General features: G+C 37.5%; 16 protein-coding genes across 16 annotated transcripts; 10 read left to right on the forward strand and 6 right to left on the reverse strand. All coding sequences in view use genetic code 12, as the record gives it.

Annotated features, from left to right (window-relative positions):
* Positions 1-23: 23 nt before the first annotated feature.
* CORT_0E02200 (hypothetical protein) lies at positions 24-1,001 on the forward strand (the record flags this gene model as incomplete). Its single annotated transcript, XM_003869890.1, has 1 exon — positions 24-1,001. One exon carries the CDS (start codon positions 24-26, stop codon positions 999-1,001), a length of 978 nt encoding a protein of 325 aa, XP_003869939.1.
* Positions 1,002-1,029: 28 nt separating this feature from the next.
* CORT_0E02210 (Met15 O-acetylhomoserine O-acetylserine sulfhydrylase) lies at positions 1,030-2,352 on the reverse strand (the record flags this gene model as incomplete). The annotated part of the gene is made up of 1 exon (XM_003869891.1): positions 1,030-2,352. The coding sequence occupies one exon, from the start codon at positions 2,350-2,352 to the stop codon at positions 1,030-1,032; it is 1,323 nt and encodes a 440-aa protein (XP_003869940.1).
* Positions 2,353-3,051: 699 nt separating this feature from the next.
* CORT_0E02220 (hypothetical protein) lies at positions 3,052-4,053 on the forward strand (the record flags this gene model as incomplete). Its single annotated transcript, XM_003869892.1, has 1 exon — positions 3,052-4,053. One exon carries the CDS (start codon positions 3,052-3,054, stop codon positions 4,051-4,053), a length of 1,002 nt encoding a protein of 333 aa, XP_003869941.1.
* A 60-nt stretch (positions 4,054-4,113) lies between these two features.
* Positions 4,114-5,691, reverse strand: CORT_0E02230 (Sub2 TREX complex component; the record flags this gene model as incomplete). Its single annotated transcript, XM_003869893.1, has 2 exons — positions 4,114-5,192; positions 5,466-5,691. 2 exons carry the CDS (start codon positions 5,689-5,691, stop codon positions 4,114-4,116), a joined length of 1,305 nt encoding a protein of 434 aa, XP_003869942.1.
* A 158-nt stretch (positions 5,692-5,849) lies between these two features.
* Positions 5,850-6,335, forward strand: CORT_0E02240 (hypothetical protein; the record flags this gene model as incomplete). Its single annotated transcript, XM_003869894.1, has 1 exon — positions 5,850-6,335. One exon carries the CDS (start codon positions 5,850-5,852, stop codon positions 6,333-6,335), a length of 486 nt encoding a protein of 161 aa, XP_003869943.1.
* A 43-nt stretch (positions 6,336-6,378) lies between these two features.
* CORT_0E02250 (Pro3 Delta 1-pyrroline-5-carboxylate reductase) lies at positions 6,379-7,197 on the reverse strand (the record flags this gene model as incomplete). The annotated part of the gene is made up of 1 exon (XM_003869895.1): positions 6,379-7,197. The coding sequence occupies one exon, from the start codon at positions 7,195-7,197 to the stop codon at positions 6,379-6,381; it is 819 nt and encodes a 272-aa protein (XP_003869944.1).
* Positions 7,198-7,776: 579 nt separating this feature from the next.
* On the forward strand, positions 7,777-10,122 carry CORT_0E02260 (Jhd2 protein; the record flags this gene model as incomplete). Its single annotated transcript, XM_003869896.1, has 1 exon — positions 7,777-10,122. The coding sequence occupies one exon, from the start codon at positions 7,777-7,779 to the stop codon at positions 10,120-10,122; it is 2,346 nt and encodes a 781-aa protein (XP_003869945.1).
* A 444-nt stretch (positions 10,123-10,566) lies between these two features.
* Positions 10,567-12,492, forward strand: CORT_0E02270 (Atp2 F1 beta subunit of F1F0 ATPase complex; the record flags this gene model as incomplete). The annotated part of the gene is made up of 2 exons (XM_003869897.1): positions 10,567-10,676; positions 11,097-12,492. 2 exons carry the CDS (start codon positions 10,567-10,569, stop codon positions 12,490-12,492), a joined length of 1,506 nt encoding a protein of 501 aa, XP_003869946.1.
* A 269-nt stretch (positions 12,493-12,761) lies between these two features.
* Positions 12,762-14,218, forward strand: CORT_0E02280 (Ste24 prenyl-dependent protease; the record flags this gene model as incomplete). Its single annotated transcript, XM_003869898.1, has 2 exons — positions 12,762-12,779; positions 12,839-14,218. 2 exons carry the CDS (start codon positions 12,762-12,764, stop codon positions 14,216-14,218), a joined length of 1,398 nt encoding a protein of 465 aa, XP_003869947.1.
* Positions 14,219-14,395: 177 nt separating this feature from the next.
* Positions 14,396-15,127, forward strand: CORT_0E02290 (Exm2 U1 snRNP complex compotent; the record flags this gene model as incomplete). Its single annotated transcript, XM_003869899.1, has 1 exon — positions 14,396-15,127. The coding sequence occupies one exon, from the start codon at positions 14,396-14,398 to the stop codon at positions 15,125-15,127; it is 732 nt and encodes a 243-aa protein (XP_003869948.1).
* A 377-nt stretch (positions 15,128-15,504) lies between these two features.
* On the forward strand, positions 15,505-16,854 carry CORT_0E02300 (hypothetical protein; the record flags this gene model as incomplete). Its single annotated transcript, XM_003869900.1, has 1 exon — positions 15,505-16,854. One exon carries the CDS (start codon positions 15,505-15,507, stop codon positions 16,852-16,854), a length of 1,350 nt encoding a protein of 449 aa, XP_003869949.1.
* A 117-nt stretch (positions 16,855-16,971) lies between these two features.
* On the reverse strand, positions 16,972-18,394 carry CORT_0E02310 (Phr3 beta-1,3-glucanosyltransferase; the record flags this gene model as incomplete). The annotated part of the gene is made up of 2 exons (XM_003869901.1): positions 16,972-18,269; positions 18,352-18,394. 2 exons carry the CDS (start codon positions 18,392-18,394, stop codon positions 16,972-16,974), a joined length of 1,341 nt encoding a protein of 446 aa, XP_003869950.1.
* Positions 18,395-19,164: 770 nt separating this feature from the next.
* Positions 19,165-20,430, forward strand: CORT_0E02320 (hypothetical protein; the record flags this gene model as incomplete). The annotated part of the gene is made up of 1 exon (XM_003869902.1): positions 19,165-20,430. The coding sequence occupies one exon, from the start codon at positions 19,165-19,167 to the stop codon at positions 20,428-20,430; it is 1,266 nt and encodes a 421-aa protein (XP_003869951.1).
* A 416-nt stretch (positions 20,431-20,846) lies between these two features.
* On the forward strand, positions 20,847-23,309 carry CORT_0E02330 (Tre2 protein; the record flags this gene model as incomplete). The annotated part of the gene is made up of 1 exon (XM_003869903.1): positions 20,847-23,309. One exon carries the CDS (start codon positions 20,847-20,849, stop codon positions 23,307-23,309), a length of 2,463 nt encoding a protein of 820 aa, XP_003869952.1.
* A 67-nt stretch (positions 23,310-23,376) lies between these two features.
* Positions 23,377-24,069, reverse strand: CORT_0E02340 (hypothetical protein; the record flags this gene model as incomplete). The annotated part of the gene is made up of 1 exon (XM_003869904.1): positions 23,377-24,069. The coding sequence occupies one exon, from the start codon at positions 24,067-24,069 to the stop codon at positions 23,377-23,379; it is 693 nt and encodes a 230-aa protein (XP_003869953.1).
* Positions 24,070-24,241: 172 nt separating this feature from the next.
* On the reverse strand, positions 24,242-25,231 carry CORT_0E02350 (hypothetical protein; the record flags this gene model as incomplete). The annotated part of the gene is made up of 1 exon (XM_003869905.1): positions 24,242-25,231. The coding sequence occupies one exon, from the start codon at positions 25,229-25,231 to the stop codon at positions 24,242-24,244; it is 990 nt and encodes a 329-aa protein (XP_003869954.1).
* Positions 25,232-25,270: the final 39 nt, after the last annotated feature.

Genomic DNA, 25,270 nt, shown 5'->3' on the forward strand with positions numbered 1-25,270 from the left:
TTGTATGAGTAATAGATTTTAATATGTACTTATTTTTTGCAACCAAACGTCACTCTTTCAGCATAACCAATACAATGCACGGAACAGACTACCAGAGTAAGATAGAGTTCACTCTTCACAAGCGGGACCATTCATTAGGCTTGCTTTGGCTAATATGTGAAATCTTTTGCGTTGGTTGTTTAGCGTTGGCTGTATTCTTATTACTCATGTCATGTACACCACTCGAACCAAATGGTCCAAACACTATCGAGATCAAAATTGAAGCGGACTCAGATTTTGCCAAAAACACGTTAGAGTTGATTCAGCAGTCACTCAAGTTTGCCACTTACTTGTCCAACGATTTAAGCTCATTTGCGAATCGATCTGCAAGTGATTCAATTTTACAACAATTGGACACCTTGTACAATGGAAACACCTATCATTTGAATACTTTTGGATATTGTCGTCAAGACCAAGTGGGAAAGAAAGTGGGATGTTACTACAGTGATGGATTAAACTTGATTGTTTGTTTATTACAAGATGTGGGGTTTCAATTACGCAGCATAACATCAAGTGATAATGAGATTGAAAACCAATTTGTCAGCTTGTACTACAATGCCATCAACCAAGCGTGTTCATACCGGGCAACAACAACATTTCCCTGTGTGTTGCAGTTATACAACGCTTATGGAAAACTAGTCAAGTGGCTTGCCATTGCTGGGATATGCTTACCTACGTTGTTGTTCGTGATTAGTGTACTTGATTTGATCTTGTATTCATTCTTGGGAATCCTGTCGAGTTTACTATATCGTATACGTTTGGGTACGTTGTCAACCTGTGGTGTTTGCTTAAATATAATCTATGTAATGACATATGTCACATGGAGCCATATTGGCTTGTTGGTGAAGCAATATGAAATAGGTACTGTTGTGTTTCAAAAAGATAATTGGGTTAGTTTGAATATTATTCTTGCTGCTTGTTTTATAGCACTTGCTTGCCAACACGGCTATAGAAAACGATAGTTTAATTCTTATATGTATTAACTTATATCTAATTCCCATATACTTTCTTGAAAGCTTGTTCAAAATCTTCGATGATATCGTCTATAAACTCTGTTCCAATTGAAACTCTAATCAAACCTTTTGACACACCAGATGCTATCTTCTCCTCCTCGTCCAATTGTTGATGGGTAGTAAAGTATGGTGCTATAACCAATGTTTTGGAATCACCAACGTTTGCCAAGTTTGAAGCAATTTTCAAGTTATCAACAACCTTTGGAGAAGCTTCTTGGAATGGATCTGAGGAATTCGATTCAATCTCCTTAACTGTGAATGACAAAGCACCACCAAAGAATTTGGCATTGTTATTGAAGTATTTCTTAGCCAATTCGTGAGATTCATGGGATGGCAAACCAACATATGATACTGAATCAACATGTGGGTTCAGTTCTAACCATTGGGCCAATTTCAATGCATTCTCACTTTGTCTTTCAACTCTTAAACTCAAGGTTTCCAAACCTTGCAAGAGCAAAAAGGAACCAAATGGATTCAAAGCTGGACCCAAATCACGTAATAATTCAATTCTCAAATGTCCAATGAAAGCAGCTTCTTTCAATGCATCGCTTAAAATCAATCCGTGGTAACCTTCAGAAGGTTTGGAGAATTGTGGGTATTTTTCAGGATACTTTGTCCATGGGAATTTACCAGAGTCAACAACCACACCAGCAATCGTGGTACCGTGTCCACCAATCCATTTGGTAGCTGAATGAACAACAATATCTGCCCCATATTTAATAGGATTAACCAAGAATCCACCAGCACCAAAAGTATTATCAACAACAACTGGAATACCATTGTCATGCGCTAATTTAACAATCTTTTCAAAATCTGGAACATTGTATTTTGGGTTTCCGATACTTTCCAAGTAAATAGCCTTGGTCTTGTTGTCAATCAATTTAGCAAAATCATCAACATTATCACCATTGACGAATCTGGTCTCAATTCCAAATCTCTTGAAAGCAACTTTGAATTGATTGTAAGTACCTCCATACAAATATGAAGTGCTAATAATGTTATCACCAGAATGGGCTAAACCAGCAATGGCTAACAATTGGGCAGCTTGACCTGATGATGTGGCCAATGCACCAATACCTCCTTCAAGAGCAGCAATTCTTTGTTCAAAAACATCGTTGGTTGGGTTCATAATTCTAGAGTAAATGTACCCCGGAGTTTCCAATCCAAATAATTGAGCACCATGTTTGGAGTCGTTAAAGACGTACGAACTTGTGGCATAGATTGGTGGGGCTCTAGCATTATATGGTTTGTCAACAGGCTGTCCAGCATGCAACTGAAGTGTATCAAAGTGAGATGGCATTGTGTGGTGAGGGAGCTACGAGGTTAGTCCAGTAAACTTGTACTTCACTTTTCAAAGGAGGGATTTTGAAGTTACTTTATAGTGAATTATCGAACGTGTTATTATATATTGGAAATGGGTTGATTGTATAAACTGTGGTTCAATTGAAAATTTCAGTGACACAAAGATATTAGATTTGCATATTCAAATTGGTCTCATTGCACGTGACAACGTTTAACCGCCCGATAATAAGCCGAACCACTCAAAACTCAAGAAAATAGTCTACAGTGTATCCAAGTAAGACGAATTGAGTTCGCATGATGATAGAGTTTATTAAAGGTTCGATACAAGATCAATTTAACTAATGATAACAAAGTGTGCAATTCAATTGATTTGTCACATGTTTCTCCCATTTTTTGCACTAATTTATGGTAAAATAATCTCCCTCATTTTCTTGCAAACTTTTTACCGTGTATGTCAAATCAATTTAGTTCTAACCTACCAAATCATTTGTTAGCTTCAGTGTCAACGATGGTTGCAAACTGTGTGCAGACCAAACCGTCTTCATTCACTTCTGTGTAATTTAGTTTACGAGTTGTCTTAATTAGGAATTTTTTAGGAAATCAAAAATATAAACACAGGTACAGAAAGCATAGAGATCACAATTAAAAACTATGCATTGCCACCATCATCACCTACTCCAGTTCAGCTGTTATTCATATGAAACAAGTGTATCAGTGTAGTGGCATCACCCAGAGAAAAGAGCGTTGTAAACGAACTGTCAAGGTTGAAAATGGTTTTTGTTCGTATCACGTATCCCAAGCTAGCACATTATCAAAACATGATCAACATAGAATACAACGAATAGAAAATTCACATGGTGGACAATTGAACAGTGGAGGTAAACCATACATGGGAATAGATGGGCGATCCGTTTCACGTGAGCCATACATCATACCTGGTCAATTTGATAGCTCTCAGTCAAAACGAGACGCGCCATCATCACAACATATGAGTACTAAAGCGTTTGGCCGGTTTAATCGCGATCCACAATTAGTACATACTAGAGTCAAAAACTATGACACATTTGTAGGCAACGAGCCCACCAATGATAAACCAAGAGGAAAAGGTTATATCTACATCTACACCATGCAAAATTTCCTTAAACCTCCTAAAGATTGGACTTTTAAAGTCAAAAACATCCCCAACACGTCCACACGCAATAAAGATAAATGGACCAAGTTTAAGAGTCGAAGCTCACCTTACATCTTGATCAAGATTGGAATGACTACTCAATTACCAAATGTTCGTATCAAACAATGGGAAAACAAATGCAAACACGAACTTGTTAATTTAGGTCCACAAAATGAACATTTGATGAAACCTCATTTACATTGGTGGCAAAAGTTTTTGTGTTTGCGTATTGATGATGATGATACGGAGATGAAATTGAGTCGATTTAAAAAGGATGGGTTTTATTGTGAGGAAAACGTGAGTGTTGTCGAAAATAGAATTCATCAACAATTGAGGAAAAAGTATGGTAAAGGTGATGTTTACTGTAGTGGATGCATTCCGGATGATACTTTAACAAAGAACAAGGACAAAGAGAAGGTCCCTTTACAAAGTAATTATAATGTGCACGTCGAGTGGTTCTTGATTCCGAAACAAGACATAAGAGAGGTATACAGACTAATTGATCAAACATGTAGATCCATAGGATGATACAAAAAAACTTTTAGTTTTCATTTAAATGTAATACAAAACTTACAAAAGTACATATACCTAAGTGTTCATGTAGGTTGATGGATCAACACCTTCCTCAGGGAATTCTGTAATCTTGACATCGAATCTACTTTGAATCTTTTCTAAAACTTCTTCATCTTCTTTTGAGGAAACAAAAGAGATACCTAAACCTTTGGTACCGAATCTACCAGCCCTACCGACTCTGTGCAAATACTGATCAGCTTCGTTTGGCAAATCATAGTTGATAGCCAAGTTGATTCTTTCAATATCGATACCTCTACCGAAAACATCGGTTGAAACGCAGATTCTCTTGTTGAACTCCTTGAAAGATCTATATCTTTCAATTCTTTCTTCTTGAGGGATACCAGAGTGAACAGCAATAGAAGGGAAGTTACAAGCACACAACAATTTGTTCAATTCATTTGCTCTTTGAGTGGACTTGACAAAAATGATAACTTGGTTGAACTCCAAAGAATCCAACAAATCTGATAATTTTCTGTTCTTTTCTTTTTCTTCCAATTTGATGTAGTATTGTTGCAAACCGTGCAAGGTCAACTTGGCTTCATCATCAACATAAATTTCCAATGGGTTTTGCATGAATTTCTTACAAACTGGACGGATATCTTGAGACAAGGTAGCTGAAAACATCATAACTTGTTTTTGGTGTGGTGTGGCACGGAAGATGTCTTGAACATCTCTTCTCATGTCAATGGCTTCTAAGACTTTATCACACTCATCAATCACAAATGACTTGACATTGTTTAATCTGATAGCCTTGTCTTGAACCAAAGCATGTAATCTACCTGGAGTAGCAACAACAATGTGTGGACAGGTATCCTTGTTTTTCAACTTTTCAATATCTCTCTTGATTGGAGTACCTCCATAGAAAACTTCAGTCTTGACATCTGGCATATACTTGGAGAACCTAGCATATTCGTTCTTGATTTGATAAGCCAATTCTCTTGTATGACAGATGACCAAAGTAGAGATTTCACCTGGAACTGGGTCCAATTGTTGTAAAGTGGACAAAACAAAAACGGCAGTCTTACCCAAACCGGATTTGGCTTGACATAAAACATCGGTACCCAAAATAGATTGAGGGATACAGACCTGTTGGACTTGAATTTATTGTTAGTTGGTTGCTTGTGGATAGATTGAAGGACGTGGTTGCTTGAGATGGACTAGAACCAAGCACATTAGGAGTACGTGGCGGCACATTAATCCCCAACAATGATTACTCCAGGTTGCTCCTCACTGCGGGGTAATAATCTGACCCCCTCTTCGTTTCAAAACCGAGTTTGCAAAGATGTTTCCTCACAGTAGCTGACACTGGTCATAGTACCACCCAAAGAACATTTAGTCACTTCATATAATAATGATTGATTACAAACCTTCTGACGGATGTTCGAAACCACAATCTCCAATAGCTCTCAACAACTCAGGCTTCAATAAAAAGTCTCTGAAACCGGTGGCGTGAATACCAACATAAGAACCCTTTTTATCAGCTTCTTTGTCATTGGTAGCTTCGCTGTCACCTCCTGTTTGGGTGGTGGTTGGCACAGCAATTTCTTCGGAGTCAGAATAGTCTAACAATTCTTCTTGACCTTCGTGAGACATGTTTATGAGATGGATTGGGTTAGTTGTTGTATCAGATGTAGTTGGTATCAAACGACTTTTTTTCGTTTGTTCAACATTCCATAGTGTGCGTGTCAATTTCTTTTGATTGTTGAAATTTTTCACGTCGCTGAAAAAAGTCGTGTAAGAAAGGTCAGAATATGGAACCTCTCATTGTGTCAGTTGAAAGTTTCAATTGCCCTCTACCGAGTACGAATTTCTTTGAGGGGATCAACACACAGGGAATAATGTTTAGAACAAGCGCCAGAATTAAACCATTTGTGTATACAGTGAGCCGTGTCAATAGGAGGGCTTTCACCAGTACCGTACCTAGGCTATTTTTCGACAAAGCGCCCTCACCAGAACAACAAGAGCAAGCATTTAACAAAGTAAAGAAGATTTTATCAGAGAACCCAGAGTTGATGCAATTAACCGTTGAATTTAAGGAATTATTGAGCAAAAAGGGACTTTTGTCCTCGGGGAAACCATCCATTTCTCAAATGATGAAACTTTTGGCTGATAAGGAAGTGAGAGAACATGGTGCTAAGTTGAAAAATTTCTTGGACTCTAAAGAAACAGGGTTGACTCAAGAGGAGTTGGCTACGTTAACCGGTGCCTACATGTTCCAAAACAAAGATCTTAAATAGGGTGAAATGTATATAGAATATAAGGCTGCATTATATAGAGCGATTACTTCTTTGCAAATGAAGCTGAAATGTTTGCTGCTTCTTCGATACCTCTTGCAATGGAGCTTCTCAATGCACCATCCTCCATTTTCAATAAACCTCCGATAGTTGTTCCTCCGGGGGTACAGACCTTACTTTTTAATGCTGCTGGATGATCTCCGGTTTCAATCAACATCTTTGCAGTGCCTTCCATCACTTTTGCAGCAGAGATTCTGGCCACATCATATGTCATGCCCATTCTCACAGCACCATCAATCATAGACTCCATCATCAATAAGCAAAATGCAGGGCCAGATCCAATCAATGAGGTAGCTATGTCCATATTCTTTTCGGGGATAGTAACAGTCAACCCAATTGGCTCAATCAATTTTTTGACAAGTTCTTGTTGTTCTTTTGTTACTTCTGGTGCAAATGAGATAGCAGCGGTACCACATCCATACCTGGCTGGAGTATTTGTCATTACTTTGGCAACGTATTTGGTAAAGATGGACAATTCTTTTATAGTGACACCAGCCATCAAAGAAATAACAAGTTGGTTGCCAGTAAGTGAATCTTTAACTTGCTCGTATACCTCCTCGTACATGAATGGTTTGAGTCCCAAGATTATAACGTCTGCCTCCTTCACAGCCTTGCGGTTTTCTTCCGCGCCTGAAGATAGTTCAATCATTGGTTCATTGCCAAATTGTGGTGCCAAAGCTTCTGGTTCAGCAGTGCAAAGAATCATCTTCTTTGGATATGGTTCAAATTTTGCCTTTAAGATTGCAGAAGTGACGGCAGAACCCATCACACCGCATCCCAACACAGTAATTGTATAATCTTTCATTCTGGATTTGATATCGTTTGTTTTAGACTTGTAGCGAAATCCTCTGATATATTCAATTGCCTTTTAATTAGTGATTTGAAAAAGTTCGACATTTGAGAGCGGTGCAAGTCATAATTACACAAATTGAAGAAATTTGATATCCCGCTCTCGCCTTCGTTTGATCCTTCCTTTTTGGGAACTCTAAGTGGAAAAGAATAATCGGTCGATTCTATAATAACTCTACATAAAAAACAAATAAATTTAATACGTAGACAAGAGCTACGCCAATAGCTTTCAGTAGCGCCAATTTCATCAAAGGGAGTTCTCAAACTACGACATCTACTTTACTTACTGAGTGAGGGGCCTAATTTTACAACTCTTTGTAATATTTCAGAGCAAGGAAAAGGAAAATTAGGGAAAAAGAATTGAGAAAAAAAAAGATATCCAGTAGACGTTGCAAAATCAGATTGATTGGAACAAGTGGTATTTTCAAACACACAATATTTTTTAACAACATTACCTATATTGTTGAAAATTCATAGTCGCTTAAAGCGCGTGATTTGATTGGTATCAATATTGTTGACTTTTGACGGACTTAAAATGACGAAATTTGACAAAAACCTATTGACTCCGTGTCCAACTCTACGCCCCTCTGAGGCTGAATTTATGGATCCTGTTGGATATTTATCTAGCGGTCCTATATCGGAATTGGGTAAAAAATATGGTATTGTCAAAATTATTCCGCCAGAGAGCTGGAAACCTGGTTTTCAAATTTCACCTTCTTTCAAGTTTCACGTGAGACAACAAGTCATTAGTGATTTGGGAATCACTACTAGATCAAGGAAGTTCTTTAGAGAAAGCATTAACAGATTTTTGAACATGAGAAGAAAGCGGTTATTGAAGCTAAGTTTCACGGTTGATGGTCACAAAGTGTATTATTACGATTTATACGTACTCGTGGAGAAATTGGGAGGTTTTCAAGTGATGGACAAGTCAAAGTGGCTTGAGGTGAATAAGATCTTTGGTGTTGACCCCAAATCACGAGTGATTGAAATGGAGTACAATGCTTCCATCAAGTACTATGCAAATTTTTTGAAATGCAACTCATCAACTGACTTTCCCGAGAGTGATTCAGATAGTGAGTCTGAAAGCTGCTTAATATGTGGAGATAACGAGAACCCACAAGAGACCTTACTTTGTGACAATTGCGACCATGCTTTCCATATGAAATGTTTAAATCCGCCTTTGAGTCAAATTCCAGCAACGAATTGGTACTGTGACAAGTGCCTCATTGGCACAGGAGACTATGGGTTTGAGGAACACCCGGAGATCAAGTACAGTATACCCGAGTTTTACAAAATGTGTCAGGAGTTTGACCACCAGTTTGCCCAGGATTACTATGATGGTAAGAAGCCTACTTTGGATGAACTAGAGGAGAAATTTTGGTCTTTTGTGGATATTGAAAAGTCGGATTTGGAAGTGTTATATGGAGCTGATATACATAATTTAAAACCGGGTGAAATAAGCGGTTTTCCTATGGTCAACACTCCAGGACTCGACATAGCAAATGCAGAAAACCGGTTTTATATTAACCATCCCTACAACCTCACGAAATTGCCGTTTGCCAAAGGGTCATTACTAAACTATATCAATACGTCAATTTCGGGTATGACTGTGCCTTGGATATATATAGGTTCCCTTCTTTCAACATTTTGTTGGCATGTCGAAGATCATTATACACTATCCGCCAACTATTGCCACTTTGGAGCAACTAAAAAGTGGTATGGAATTCCCTCATCTCATGCCGATCGATTTGAAAAGTTGATGAGAAAGTCTGCCCCCGACTTGTTCAAAAAGCAACCTGACCTACTACATCAATTGGTTACACTAATAAACCCAGTAGAATTGGTACGAAACGGTATACCTTGTGTTTATGCTGATCAAGGTCCAAGGGAATTTGTAATCACATACCCCAAAGTTTATCATGCGGGGTTCAATAGTGGATTTAATTTTAACGAAGCAGTCAACTTTGCCATGGATGATTGGTTGGAGTTTGGAGAACGATCAGTGTTCGATTACAGACCCATTAAGAAGGAAGATGTTTTCAATTACCATGAACTTGTGGAAAACATTTTAAAAGATTTTAACCATCACCCAAAGAGTGGAAATTTAGACTTGGCAAGGAGAAGTGTAGATGTGCTTGAGAGATTTCTACATCACCAAGAAATTCTTTTGAGCAATACCAAGCTCAAAAATATGGACATGGAGCACAGACCAAAAGCCTACAAAAAGCGCCAGTTTGATTTAGAGCAAAAAGGTGAGGTTGAGGATGAGGAAGAGGACTTATGCTCCAATTGTAAAACGCATTTGGGTTATCAATATTGTGAGTTTCATGATGCGCCAGATGGTAATATCAAATCTATTCGAGATGAGATCAAGCAAGAGAATGTGGGAAATGTGCAAAATCACCAGCTCCCAACTCCTGAAATTTCACCTCAGGAGATTGTCGTTAAAGAATCTTCAAGTGCAGATGCAACCACTATATCTGAATTTTCCAGCTCCAAGCAACTAGAAGCTTTGGGTAAAGCTTCTTGTGAAATGGATGAGTTTGACCAATTGATTTTACAAGCAAAAAAGAGATCTTGTGAGCCAGAAGAGGAATCAAATTCCAAAAGACGTAAGTCGAAGAGATTAATGTCCTTAGAAGAGCAACAATACCAAAAAAAAAAGGTAACGACGCATGCCAATGAAAAAATGAAGGGAATGAGAAGGACTAGTCATAAGAAGAAAAAAGGCACTGGGGCCAGAAGATTTTGTTTAAGATGTACGTTAGACTTTGATCAAATTCCTAGTGTAACTAAAGTAATATATCAGAGCTATCCCCAACAATTGAGACAAACAGTTGATGAAGCAAAGGCGAATTTGTGTTCACTACAAGTTGTATAGTTTCATAGGGACATTAAACAATTGTTTTCATTATCTTTTCTTTAATTGTGGACTGGTGTGTTGCAAAAGTCCAATTGGTAGCCGAACAAAATTATGCCTCCGGTTAATAAATTGTTTTGATGTTGTGTACACGACCAAATTCTCTACTCTCATTGGTCAATGGCCGTAAAAGCGGATACATTGTAAATAATTTTTCATTGGTAGAAGAAGATGGTAGCGTGTATACGTTTAACCACCCAATAAAATTTAATTTTCAATGCGAAAAGACAGCTTTTAGTATGCGCACAATAGTACACTAAAAAGTAGGAAGAAAAATTAATCAACGAACTTTAAAGCGTTCAACAATTTTTTTTTTCCCTTTTTATATTTTCACTCTTCAGTAACAAATATTTGAATAAGCATTAAACCATCCAAATAGCCAAAGTTGTTTCTAAAACTATAACGATGGTGTTGCCAAGATTATTTAATGCTACTTCACGTACTGCTGTGCAAGCAGCCAGATCATCCACCAGATCTTTAGCTACTGCTGCCAAAGCTGCTGATGGTAAAGTCAGGTATGTTATTTTCTTTCCTAAGCATCAATTCAATTTGAAGTCCAATTCTAGGTTTGACAGCTCGATCAATTGAGCATCACGATGCAGACGATGGGACTGAATGTCCCCGTCACTGACCATGGGTGCAACTCGGGTCTGGATCAATTTCGGGAATTGCGTGGTAAGAAGTTAGTAATTTTGATTGTCAATCCCGAATGGACGATGGCTCTCTCCACCACTACCCCACCAACAGAATCACCATTCGGGGCTCAATTGCAATTGCCAATGTTGCAGCTCACTTTTGATTCGTTGCTACGATTGGACAACGCTGAGGGAAATTTTTTGGTCCGTGGTGCACGTCCGTGAAAAATTTCCTACATTGCGGCAAGAATGATTTGATGTTTCTTTTACAGTTCTCATTACTAACAATTAATTCTTTAGAGCTGTTATTGGTGCCGTCGTTGATGTCCAATTCGAAGAAGGAAATTTGCCAGCTATTTTGAATGCTTTGACCTTGAAGAACGGTAAACAAGACTTGGTCTTGGAAGTCGCTCAACATTTGGGTGAAAATACCGTCAGAGCAATTGCTATGGATGGTACCGAAGGTTTGGTTAGAGGTACTTCTGTCACTGACACTGGTGCCCCAATCTCTGTCCCAGTTGGTAGAGGTACCTTGGGTAGAATCATCAATGTTACTGGTGATCCAATTGATGAAAGAGGTCCAATTGAATGTAAGAAGAGAAACCCAATTCACGCTGAACCACCTACATTCATTGAACAATCCACTGCCGCTGAAGTTTTGGAAACCGGTATCAAGGTTGTTGATTTGTTGGCCCCATACGCCAGAGGTGGTAAGATTGGTTTGTTCGGTGGTGCTGGTGTCGGTAAAACCGTCTTTATTCAAGAATTGATTAACAACATTGCCAAGGCTCACGGTGGTTTCTCAGTCTTCACCGGTGTCGGTGAAAGAACCAGAGAAGGTAACGATTTGTACCGTGAAATGAAGGAAACTGGTGTCATCAACTTGGAAGGTGACTCCAAGGTCGCTTTGGTCTTCGGTCAAATGAACGAACCACCTGGAGCTAGAGCTAGAGTTGCTTTGACCGGTTTAACCATTGCTGAATACTTCAGAGATGAAGAAGGTCAAGATGTCTTGTTGTTCATTGACAACATTTTCAGATTCACCCAAGCTGGTTCGGAAGTGTCTGCTTTGTTGGGTCGTATTCCATCCGCTGTCGGTTATCAACCAACCTTGGCCACTGATATGGGTCTTTTGCAAGAACGTATTACCACCACCAAGAAGGGTTCAGTTACCTCAGTCCAAGCCGTTTACGTGCCAGCTGATGATTTAACCGATCCTGCCCCAGCTACCACTTTCGCTCACTTGGATGCCACTACTGTGTTGTCTAGAGGTATTTCTGAATTGGGTATCTACCCAGCTGTCGATCCATTGGATTCTAAATCAAGATTGTTAGATGCCGCTGTTGTTGGTCAAGAACATTACGATGTTGCTACTGGTGTTCAACAAACTTTACAAGCTTACAAGTCCTTGCAAGATATCATTGCTATCTTGGGTATGGATGAATTGTCTGAACAAGATAAATTGACTGTCGAGAGAGCTCGTAAAATTCAAAGATTCTTGTCTCAACCATTCGCTGTTGCTGAAGTTTTCACTGGTATTCCAGGTAAATTAGTCAGATTGTCTGAAACTGTCAAATCATTCAAGGAAGTTTTGGAAGGTAAGTACGATAACTTGCCAGAAAATGCTTTCTATATGGTTGGTGGTATCGAAGATGCTGTTGCCAAAGCTGAAAAGATGGCTGCTGAAGCTAAATAAGTGCATCAGTAGGTAAAAATATAACCTATATATATATATTCATATCTACTAAGGTTTTAGACTTTTTTGGTAAAAAAAGAAAATAAAATGTTTAAAGAATTATAGAAGAGGTGTAGAACATGAGGTTAGAAATAAGGTATTGTTGGAATCATGTATGGCACGAATTCTACGTGTCAACTTCCTTGTAGCTCTGATGATTTAAGTGAGAAAGTTTTCGAATAAAGCGACAAAAATTATTTAATTGGATCCCACTTCTTTTTCATAGAATCATGGTCTCAATCGTGGATGTACGTAGATTTAGCTGTTTTATCAATCCTACTTATCCATTACTAACCTCATTGAATAGTCCTTGTCTTTTTTAGATAGTCCAAAAATCAATTGGAAGTTAATTATTGCCGGATTTACAGTTGGTCAATATGTGTTTGAAACCTACCTCGATTATAGACAATACCAGGTTTTGAAAAACAAATCACCTCCAGCCTCGATAAAGGCCGAAGTTGATCAAGCAACGTTTGACAAGTCTCAGAAATACTCCCGTTCAAAGGCAAAGTTCTCCATTTTTTCATCTACTTTTGGTTTGTTGCAAAACTTGGCTATTTTACGTTTTGATTTTTTGCCTAAACTTTGGAGTAAAAGTGGAGCTATAATGAATGCAATTAATTTCCTTTTGCCTAAATTTATGGGCGGTGTTATTACTCAGTCAATCATCTTTGTATTCAGTTTCCTGGTTATTAGTACCGTTGTCGGTTTGCCCTTAAGTTACTATAGTAATTTTGTTTTGGAAGAAAAGTATGGTTTCAACAAACAAACCATTGGATTGTGGATCTCTGACAAAGTGAAAGGAATTGGTCTTACTCTTGTGTTGGGGTCTCCCGTCATTGCTGGTGTGTTGAAGATTATTGACTATTTTGGAAATTCGTTCATTTTCTACTTAATGGGTTTCTTTTTGCTTGTAAACTTGGTTGCCATGACAATTGTTCCTACTTTAATTATGCCTTTGTTCAACAAGTTCACTCCTTTAGAAGACGGTGAGTTAAAAACAGCTATCGAGGCATTGGCTTCTTCACAAAAGTTTCCTTTACAAAAATTGCAAGTTATAGATGGATCCAAGCGTTCGTCTCATTCAAATGCATATTTTACCGGTTTACCATGGAGCAAACAAATTGTTTTATTTGATACTTTGATTGAGCATAATACAACTGAGGAAACAGTTGCGGTGTTGGCTCATGAGATTGGTCACTGGAGATTGAATCATATTCCCAAGATGCTTGCTATGCAACAAGCTCACTTTTTCATAATTTTTTCATTGTTTTCAGCGTTTGTAAGCAACAATTCGTTGTACACGTCATTTGGATTTTACAACCAGCAACCAATCTTGATCGGTCTTATGCTTTTTGGTGACATCTTACAACCTTTGGAATGTGTTTTAACTTTTGTTCAAAATTTGGTATCAAGAAAGCATGAGTATGATGCTGACAAATATGCATACGATTGCGGCTATTCCGAAGAATTGAGTAGATCTTTGATCAAATTGTCTAACAAGAATTTGTCAAGTATGAATGCTGATTGGTTATATTCATCATTCCATTATTCACACCCAATTTTGCCAGAAAGATTGAGTGCATTAGGTTATGTATCAAAGGAAAAGATTGGATCAGGCGATCTCAAACCAGAGGGATTTGGAGAAACTGAAGTGATTGAAGAGAAGCCAGAAAAGCAAGATTAGATTTGTGTATCTCCCCTTTATCTATAAATCTTCTTTTTATAACCATTGATGTAGAATATAACACCCTCTAAAAGACTGTGTTTTCAAGATGCAGTTGCAGAATAGAAAAGCTTTCGCGATACAAAATATTCCTCGAGACAACAAAACAAACACCACATCTAAACTACAGATCATACGATGGCAGAGGAACAACGGAGACAGATAGAACAGTTAATGGGAAGGCATTCACAACTGCTGTCGATACGACAATATCGTGATCCTGATATGACCTCACCACAGGTGTGCAAGGCATTTGTGGTGGGCACTTGTCCTCATGACCTATTTGTAGGGACCAAATCAGACTTGGGAAAATGTCCCAACCTACATCTTCAGAAACACAAATTGGAATATGAATACAAGACGAAGAAATTGGGTCAAAAATTTCCTGAAATGGAAGCTGAATATTTCGAGATTTTGCAAAAGTACGTACGAGATCTTGATAGAACCATATCAGTAGCGCAAAAGAGATTGGAGCATACACCTGAAGAGAAAGAAAGGATTGCACAGATTACAAGAGACTTGGATGAGTTGGATATAGAGATTGGGTTGATGATTCAGGAACTAAACTATCTAATCAAGCTAAACCAAAGTGAAGATGATGATCAAACATTGAAAATTATTGACTTGTCAATTAAATTGAATCAGAAATCCAAAGAAAGAGATACTGCCAGCAAGCAAGCAAGAAATGTCATTGAAAATGTTGGTCAAACGTCACAACAGAAATTGCAAGTGTGTGATGGATGTGGTGCTTATTTGTCTCGATTGGATAATGACAGGCGGTTGGCAGATCATTTTGTTGGGAAAATACATTTGGGGTATGTTCAATTGAGACAAGCGTACGTTGAGATGAAAAGTAAAAGGCGTTTATAACTAAGAGGTTTATGGATGCGCTTGAATTATATTCGTTCTTTTTTTGTGTTTGGGAGTAATAAACTAGTCTCTTCTTGTCTGTATCTCGCCTATGGACATCTCTCAACTCATTGTGTGTATTCTAGAGATCATAACTCTTTGTGAGGTGAAATTAAATATCAGACAAGGCGGTCGATGCAACCCGCACTGGAATACGCCAGTGATAAAGATTTTGTGATTAAAACATCTCTTTAACACGGACTACAGTCACTTTTCATAATACAATTCAACGTTCATTTCTCATCAGCTCAATTTCATCGCATTACGGAGTATATGCATGTATCATCATTTGATGCATAATAAATCAAGTTCACATCTTCGTCAATTAGTTCTATACAATGAAAAAGTACCAACTTATTGGCCGCAAGCTGAACAATAGATTCCCCACCAGAAAAGGAGCAATCAATTATCCACCATTACATTTATATTCTTTACCATTGGAGATACTACTACGAATATTTCGATCTTTACACCACAATGGACAACCGTTATTACCTGTGGCTCGAGTATGCAAAAATTTTTACCAAATCATATGCAAGTACTTTATATATCGACAAATTAAGTTCAAGACATCAGTGGAGTTTTTCAAATTTGCTAATCAGCATTTAAATGGAGAAGTGAGTAATAAGATCAACTACCTTGAGAATGTGACATTTGTAAACCCTCAGATTAAAAAATCATCAAACCAAAGTATCAATATAGCTGGAAGCTATGCTGTGGAATCAAATAGTCGAACGATGGACACGTTGAGTTACACCGAGTTTATTTCAACATTGGGGAATTTGTTTAGCCATGCTTATGGATTGAAATGTGTCCAGTTTACTGAAATCGCTCCAGAGTTTGCATTTCCATTGGAGTTTAAGCAAAAAGCATCTACGAGTTTGTTCAAGAGGAAAGTGACAAAGAGGAAAAGAAGTCTTGAAAAGTTGGTTCTTAGACCTCAATCGGGATGGTCCATTCCATTGAAAGATATACATTTGTCACTATTTTGCGAGTACTTCGACTCAATTGCGGAGTTGCACTTGATTGACTTTATAATCGATCAACCTATAAATGTTGATATCAAAGTGCGGAAGCTAATTCTCCAATCATGCTCGTATTCGATAAAGAAAATTAAATCACCGAGCCCATTATTCAAAGATGTCTCAGTTTTGGAATTGCAAGGTCTCACGAGTTCAATGCAACTCTCCTTAATCGATTTAGTGAAGCTTAACAACAAATTAAATACATTAATTCTTGACTTGATGTCAAGTGTGTTTTACGCAAATGGAGAGTTTAATTTTACCAAATTCAATCCATTTTTCCGTCTTTTATGTTCAGGAGAAGGAAGTTATGCAAATTTAAAAACCCTTGTTTTGAAAAATTTCGATTTGTTTAATTATCTCAAACATGATGATTTACATGAAGATGTTGACTCATGGATTGAACCTCCAACGAACAACTTTGAGACATTTATGAAGTATGTCTCTTTTGTCCCTAGTTTGATTATAGTTTTGAAGAAGACGCCCGTGAGAGTAAATACTTGCAAGAAATGTGGGTTCAAGAAACAACAACTGGATAAATTGATCGAAACTTTAACTCCTCAGGAATGGGAAATATTTTTGAAACGGTTGGAGCTTCAGGATAACAAATTAAAGATTCAACTACATGACCTGGTGGATCTATACACTATATCAAAATACAACTAGAAGGAAGAGATAAAGTGGCAACAAGCAGAACAACTCATTGTTCATGTGGTGTGAATCTAGTAAGATAGTTAGTAAGAAGTCTTATCATATCAATACAGCATGAAGTCACGTACTAATTTAAGTAAATATACTAGCCCAAAAGTTTTTAACTGAGTCGGTGACTTTATGAAAAGTTTCAACAATCACATTCGGCTTGTCCTCATCATGTTCATTTGCACCCTCATGGTCTTTTTCATTTTTCTGGGGCTTTTTCTGAGGTGTTGGCTCTGGGTCCTCATGCTGCACTTGCTTTTGTACTTCACCTGCTTGTGTTTTATCGTTCTGATCATGGGGACTATACGTACTACTTTTTTGCAGCCGTTTCTTGTCATTCTTGTTGTCATTGTCAATCTCAAAATCAACCACCACATCAATTTCATAAAGGGTGTTAAACACTTCACCATTTGGTTGGTAGAAAACACTTTTCGTTTGCAATTCACTTTTGTCCAAATGCACAAATCTTCCTGGTTCGACATTTACGCCAGTGTCAATCATGATGTCAACAATTGTGTCAGGAACACCTCTTGAAATATCCAAGTTGGGGTACAGGTCTTCACATCGAGGAACTATTGACTGAGATTGCTTTATGCGCATTTGAATTTCCTTGGCATTTTCTTTCATACTTTCCACAATGAAGTAGTAATCCAATTCTGGTACTGAGTCAAATTTATGTTTTAATTGCAAAAAATCGCGTAATAACTTGACATCACCATTGGGTAAAATTTCCACCAATCCATAATTATTTGCCTCTTGGGTAAATTCATAAACCAACCCACCATTGAAGACATCAATCATGTCATTTGTATACAACGCAGGAACTTCGTCAAAGTTTCTTGGCAAGACTTCATTACAACCATACTCCGAGAAAAACACTGGCTTACTATATCCCTTATAGTCATCCACTAAAATGTTGTATCCACTACTGTAAAAAGTTTGATCACCACACCATTGGTATGAGTTAACACCATAGAAGTCAACGCTTTCCATTAAATTGTTATCAGCACATTCAAGATATTTAGCTAAGGGAATCCGATAATTTAGATCATCAGCTGCAGAATATCCAACAGGTATAGGACGAGGAGAATTAATGTTGATGTAGTTCTTGGTGTCCCTGATGACTGCTTTGATATACGGTGCAGAGACCGATGCTGATATGGGATCATTTATCACTTCATTTCCAGCAAGGAACCCTAAAGTGTTGTTATAAAATGAAAACTGTTGAACTATTTTGAATACATTTTCAAAATAAAACAGATTGTAACTAGTCCATGGTTCATATCGATTTAAGTGGTGGTTGGCCAAGGGGGAGTTGACATCTAGGACCAAATATATTCCTGCTGAAGCTAACATTGTCATACATTTATCATGATTCAAGTCTGGATTTACCGAATAGATACGGATTGTCTAGGGGGGAGAAGTTAGTAAGGGAAGTGTTTGTTGAAGTGAAGTAGTACATACATTGATGCCTAATTCTTGAAATAATATGATGTCCCTTGCACATTGTACTGGATCTGATAAGGGATCTTTGGCACTGGAAACCGCAGATGATCCTCCTGGTTGATAGTCTATTCCCTTTATATAGAACTAAATCGAACTGTTAGTACACATTTTACAAAAACTAAATACCTTGTAATTGTCAAACATACTGGTTCTTTCGTGACACTGTTTACAAAGTAGTGTCCATGAATCGTGATTGGATGTACGTTTGCCCATATGAGATGCAAACCGCTTAGAAGCACAGTGGTAAGCTTCAACAGTAACATTTGCTTCATTTTTGGGAAAGTAATGAGAATTATAGAACAGTTTGCCTCTTGTATTGTTGAACAAGTAGGTAAAATGATTATTTTGTTATTCTAATGTGGAAAGAAGTTGCAAAAACAAAGTAGAAAGAGTAGAAGAATAGAAGTTTGTTCTTACACAAAAGAAACACCCACTCAACTGGGTGAAGCAGTTGACATCTAATGGGCTTTTGAAACACCCCAAACGATATGAGAATTCTTGTATAGAAGAGGACTTGAGAAATGCTCCTCCTAAACACCAGTTTACAAATAGAGGTAGCGCACTCTAAAGTTACACAACATCAGTAATAATAGTAATATAAACCCGCTAGTAGACAAACAATGTGGGGGAGAAGTTCGTTCTTTCTTGTGCATATGAAAATTGTGTTAACTCCGGTTATACATCAACTACATACATACGCTTCCATTTAACCCACAAATATATACACAGTGACTACTTTTACCATTCGTTCTTCACTAGCTTCACATTGCAATGACATTCACCCAAAATGATATTAACAAATTGAAAGGGCCCCTAGATGGGATTCTTACTGAGGTTACTGCCTCCAAGAAAGATGGGGACCCACCACTTGTAGCACCAGCATGTACAATTGGAGTAACGCAAAAGGACAAAACGGTATATCTCAACACGAAAGGAATTGCCAATCTCAACACTAACGAACCCTCAAGTAATGATCATTTATATGCCATGTTTTCGTGTACTAAATCAATGACAGTAATGGGAGCTTTAATCTTGTATGAACGAGGACAGTTGGATTTGGATGTGTCAGTGTCAAAGTACTTTCCTGAGATATCAACTATTGGGATACTTGAACCCGGAATTGTTGATAAAAAGACAGGTGAGTTTAAAAAGCCATTGCGATCACCCAGGACACAAGTAACTGCAAGACATTTGATGACGCATACTGCTGGATTTTCATACGGTTTCATTCATCCTGATTATTTTACTTTGATTACTAAAGGACAACCGAAATTAGACGCTTCAAACCCTACTATAGAGTTTTTCTTGAAGAAGACTCCTTTAGTTTTCGAACCAGGAACTGGGTGGATGTATGGTCATAGTATTGATTGGTTAGGGTTTGTTATTGAAAAGATTTCTGGTCAGAAATTGGGGGAATTTTTGAAAAAAGAGATTTTTGACCCCGTGGGTATGAGTTCATGTACATTCCATAAAAAGAATTATGATAACATGAATAGAGTCCATTACAGAAAGCAAGATGGAACATTAAAGTTACAAGAGAAGTTTGGTTTGCCCTTGGACCCTAACTTGGATTTAGGAGGTCAAGGATGTTTTGGAACCGTTGGGGACTACTTGAAGTTTATTCGAGTCTGGTTGAATTACGGATTCAGTCCTGATGGCAATAAGAGAATCCTAGCACAAAAAACTGTTGAATATGCAGTGCAAAATCATCTACCTGAAAATGTTGAGTTGGAATTTATCGGATTAGCTCATAATTTTGTTGATGATGATGCACCTAACAAGCAACAAGATGGATGGACCCTTTCTGGAAATGCATACAATGCAAATAAATTGCCAAGTGGAAGACCCAAGGGAACATTGTATTGGGGTGGATTGGCTAATTTGCTGTATTGGATTGATTTTAAAAACGGAATTGGTGGATTCTTTGCGGTGCAAGTATTACCCTACATGGATGAATATGTTGTTCCATACATAGCCAAGTTTGAGTACGAAGTTTATAATGTTGTTGATGGAGAAAATGTTCCAGCAAAGTTATAGACTGGCCCACAAAGAATATGCCGAAGTTGTTAGATTGACTATGATGTGTATGTTAGACAGTTATAAAAGGGACACTCTTCTTGTTGAAATGAATTCTCCAGTGTAGATTACGGTCAAAGGCTTAGACTGCAAAATTAAAAATAGAATATTTGTACTGCATATAAAACTAAACACCCAAATTTCTTGATTTTGTTTTTTACTTTCTTTTTCTCTTACGACACGAGATATTTCTCTGTAAGACAATCACCGAAGACCACATCATTATAGTCATTGAGGGGCTCTCTTATCCTATAGACTCGCATTTGATTCAAGCCCTACGCCCATTTCCTTCCGCATTCTTAATACAGTCGTTGTTTGCAAATAGAAAGGAGACAATATACCCCTAAGTTATTACAAACACATCGCCATTACTAATTATGCGTCAACATGAATATCAACGACTCGCCACGGAGGGGTCTTTGAACAACGACAACCTTCCGTTAAATCCACCGGAATATGTTGAATCTGGCGACAGACGAGGTTATGACTACCCTCACGAATCATCTTCCTCAGCATTTCCCATAGAACAATTTGAAATTGAGGATCCGCCACTAGATGAACCAAGCGGTTTATTCAATAGAGCACAAGCGTTTTCTAAGAAATTTGCCAACAACGTCAACACACGTCTAATACGTCCTGTTAGCAGGATGATCGATCCTATATACGAGGGATATAAGTTTTTGCATATGCAGTATGAGAGACTGATTTTGAAAGTAGGGAACCCCTTAGTGGTCAAGAGACTCTTGTATGTTTTTATAATGATGCTTCTAATATTTGGAATATCCAAGTATACTGCAAACACTTCAATCACAGGTGCAAATTTAGGAGCATTCTCCAGAGGGAAATTTTATGATACTGATAAACTAGCGGATTCGGCCCGTCAATTTATCGATCCAAAATCAATGAAGGAAAACCTTGAATATTTTTCATCCATGCCCCATATCACTGGGTCGAAAGGTGATTTAGCATTTGCCAGATATATTGAAAAGTATATGAAGAATAACGGACTACATAATGTTTATCTTAATGAGTTTCAATCGTTTACAAATTACCCCAATACTGACGGCACATTTCTTAAACTAGCTGATGGGTCATTTGAAGCAAAGCTAAATGAAAAGCATAGCCAGGAGATGCAATTTCTCGCATACAATCCAAATGCATTAAATACAGTTGATATTGTTGAAGGGGAGTACCTTTATGTAAACTACGGCCGGTCCGAAGATTTCAAGCAGCTACAAGATAATGGAATAGATACGAGTGGTAAAATATTGCTAATTAAGTATGGTGGAAATGTACCTGAAGGAAATAAGGTTCATTTGGCGGAGAAAAATGGTGCTAAAGCTGTTGTTTTCATTACATCAAAGTATAAATTGGCCGATGATACTGAAATAGATGATGTTATACAAAGGGAGAATGTGGGGTTGATGAGAATGTCACCTGGAGATATTCTTACCCCTGGTTGGTCGTCAGAAGGTGGGTTTGTAACACGACTTTCATGGGATAAATCGGAGACGACTCCAAGAGTACCAACTATTCCAGTATCGTGGAGAGATGGTGAGACCTTGATTAAAAAATTGAACAATGGGTACTCATATGATGATTTTAGCAGTGGGGATGGCTCATCACCTGTATTACAAATGAAAATATCCAACACCAATCGCCCTGTTCATCCGTTTTGGAACGTTGTTGGTTCAATAGAAGGAAGAGAACAACCCGAAAAGGGAATAATAGTTGGTTCTGTACGAGACTCTGCATGTTATGGAACTATGGGTAGTAATACAGGAACAGTTGGATTTCTTGAACTTGTCAAGATACTCACTTCATTACAGAGAAAGTATCAGTGGGTTCCTTCAAGATCAATCTATTTTGTGTCATTTGATGCTACTGAGTACAACTTGGCCGGAGCTACTGAATGGATTGAGAATAGGAAAGAGGCATTGAGAAAAGAAGGGTATTTGTACATTGATATGAGCGATTTGGTAAGTGGTGATGAACTTCAAATCAAAGCACATCCGTTTTTGAAGGAGAGCTTACGACATGCTTTAGATAAAGTGAAACCTGATGAAGGGGGCAAGAGTTTGCTCAAGCTTTTCTCAGAACAAAAGAAATCAATTGGGAATGATTTCTTGGAAGAAAAGAATTACGTTCCATTTATCAACTTGGTCAATATCCCATCCTTGGAGGTTAAATTTAAAGGTAAAACTTACCCCAAAGGATCATGTTATGACACGTTTGAGAATTTCGAGAATTGGGACATTGATAAATCCATGTCGAAACATGTACAATTGGTTGAGCTTTTATCTAGAGTGATTATTGATTTCGCAGAAAGTCCATTCATTCCTTATAACTTTCTCGACTTGTCCAAGCTGTTGCTGGAATACATTCTAGATTTACAACGATTTGCTGATTCTACACCCAAGGACATGAATGTAAAACCAATATTGCATTACAAAAATTTGAACCTGGCAATAGATGCATTGAAAAGAGTTAGTCTTAAATTTGTAAGTTGGCATACTGATTGGAAGTCAGTGATTACGGCAAGTGGAGGTGCAGAACCACCAATATTAGCAATGGAACGATGGGCATGGAATGATAATATGGTTAAATTCAATGAAGAATTTATTAGACGTGATGCTCAACCGAAACGATCAGGTTATGTAAATGCATTATTTGGTATTCCTTTTCTGGCACCAGAAACTGGGAATGATTTCCAATGGAATTCGTTTCCTCAAATTCGGTCAGAAATTATGGATCATAATTTTAGTCAAGCTCAAGATCAAATTGATCGGTTGGCAAAAATGATTGAACAAGCAGCTGAAGATTTTATAAATTTAGGATAAAAAGGTTAATAATGCAATGCAGAGATATCCTAATTATGAACACCATTATATCTGTTCTTTTGTTCTTTTATTCTTCTATTAGTTTAAGTAAATCCTCTAAATAATAATCTCGACAATTCAATTCACGAACAGCATGAGTTAGTTTAATCAAATATTCATTATTTTTACCACTGGGCCCCACATTAGTCTTGATGATTTCAGCTGTCTCCTCAATCGGCTCTGGGCCAATAAAACTTTCTAAATCTAACCCACCAATATAAATCAGACTTTTAATATATTCCCCAAACTCATCCTTTTGACGATCAGATTCAGGAATACTTTTCGATTCAACATCGTCCTTGAAGTAGAAATTTACTGATTTTAACTCATATCCATTCTGTTCTCGTATATCCAAATAAGTTTTAACTTCATCAACATGTTCTGGAGCGATATAATAAGCACATCCCCAAACCTTTAAATCATGTGGGTTTAATTTGCTTATCAGGTGATCAACATCAACAATACCACCATTTTGAAACTCGTAAGTATGTAAGTCATTATGGAAAAATCGATCATCTTGTAATTCATCAAGTGATATAAGTGTGACTACTCGACCAGGTGATGAAGGTGTACCTCGATGGTCGATTGAACTTTGCCAAAATCGACGAATGTAGCCTTGTAAGTAACCGGCGATTCGAAGGGACACGTGTGGTGGTGGTTTGAATATAAGTGAGCCGTATCCAATTACCCACATTCCTCTTTCCGGTTGTGGTTTGGTCATTCTGTGGTTGTTAAACGTGTTGAAAGCTGTAGAAAGAAACTGTGGTTGTGCAAATATGTAATCATCGGTGTTATAAAATCTACGCGGAAATAATGAAATGAGGATCAACGAATACTAATCAACGCACATACAAAAGCATACATGATTGTGTCTCTCAGAAAGTATATACCCTTTATACATATGTAAACTTGAAAGCCATTTTAACAGTTTCAACAATCTTGTCTTTAATATTTGCATTTCTCAAGTACCTACTCGACCCAAGAATCAAAATAATGAGCACCACCAACACGATGGAGTTTTTAGCAAGGTAGTTTCTCGTAATGCTCAAAATGTATGTCAATTTCTTCTTCAAACTTTGCGATTGTTGACGATCCAAATTCCGTACTGGTGCTCTACTGTCCTCCTTATTGTAATTGTTTATGATCTCCTTGAGTGAACTATACTTCAAGTTCAGTTCTTTAGCTGCATTTTTAGCTTCTGCTTCTTCTTTAATTTTAGCTTCTTTGGCTAATTTCTCAGCTTGAATTTGCTCCTGCTTTACTTTGTTCAAGTACTCTTCTTTTTCATTTTTAATTTGACGTAATCGTTGTAATTCTTCTTCGTTATCACCAATTAATCTTTCACTTTCGTCATATTGATTGAACTGAGGTAGGATTTCAAATTTGACTAAATCAAGCAACTTGTTACCAAATTTATCATCCGTATCAATATTGATATACCACTTTTTCAAGTTTCGCAAATAACCTTCTTTATCACAAATCAACTCTTGATTGGAGATGTATACAAGTTGCATGTTGTATTTAATTTCATAAGGTATATCAAGTTCGAGCCAAACTGATTTAATTTGATTGATAATTTCGTTACTAGTGAAAGAATTTCTAGCTGCGTTAACCAGTACCTGATCGAGACTCTTGTTTTTGAGACATACTCCAACAACAACTAAGTATAAATTGATAATTTTGATTAGCAAGTCTTCGGAAATTGTACCTTGTCTGTACTCGTTGAATGAAGTGTAGTAAACATCATGAATTAGTTTGAATGAACCAATAAAGTTTTTGTTGATGAATTGTTTTAATGCTAGTTTGTAGTTATTTTCAACTAACTTATTCGAGTTAGGCGATAGGGTAGAACCCGAAGCTGGTGTATTTGCTACTGGCGGCATTGATGCGGAACAAATACACGATGATGGTTGATTTCAGGA

This window comes from Candida orthopsilosis, assembly GCF_000315875.1.
Source record: "Candida orthopsilosis Co 90-125, chromosome 5 draft sequence".
NCBI lineage: Eukaryota > Fungi > Ascomycota > Pichiomycetes > Serinales > Debaryomycetaceae > Lodderomyces > Lodderomyces orthopsilosis.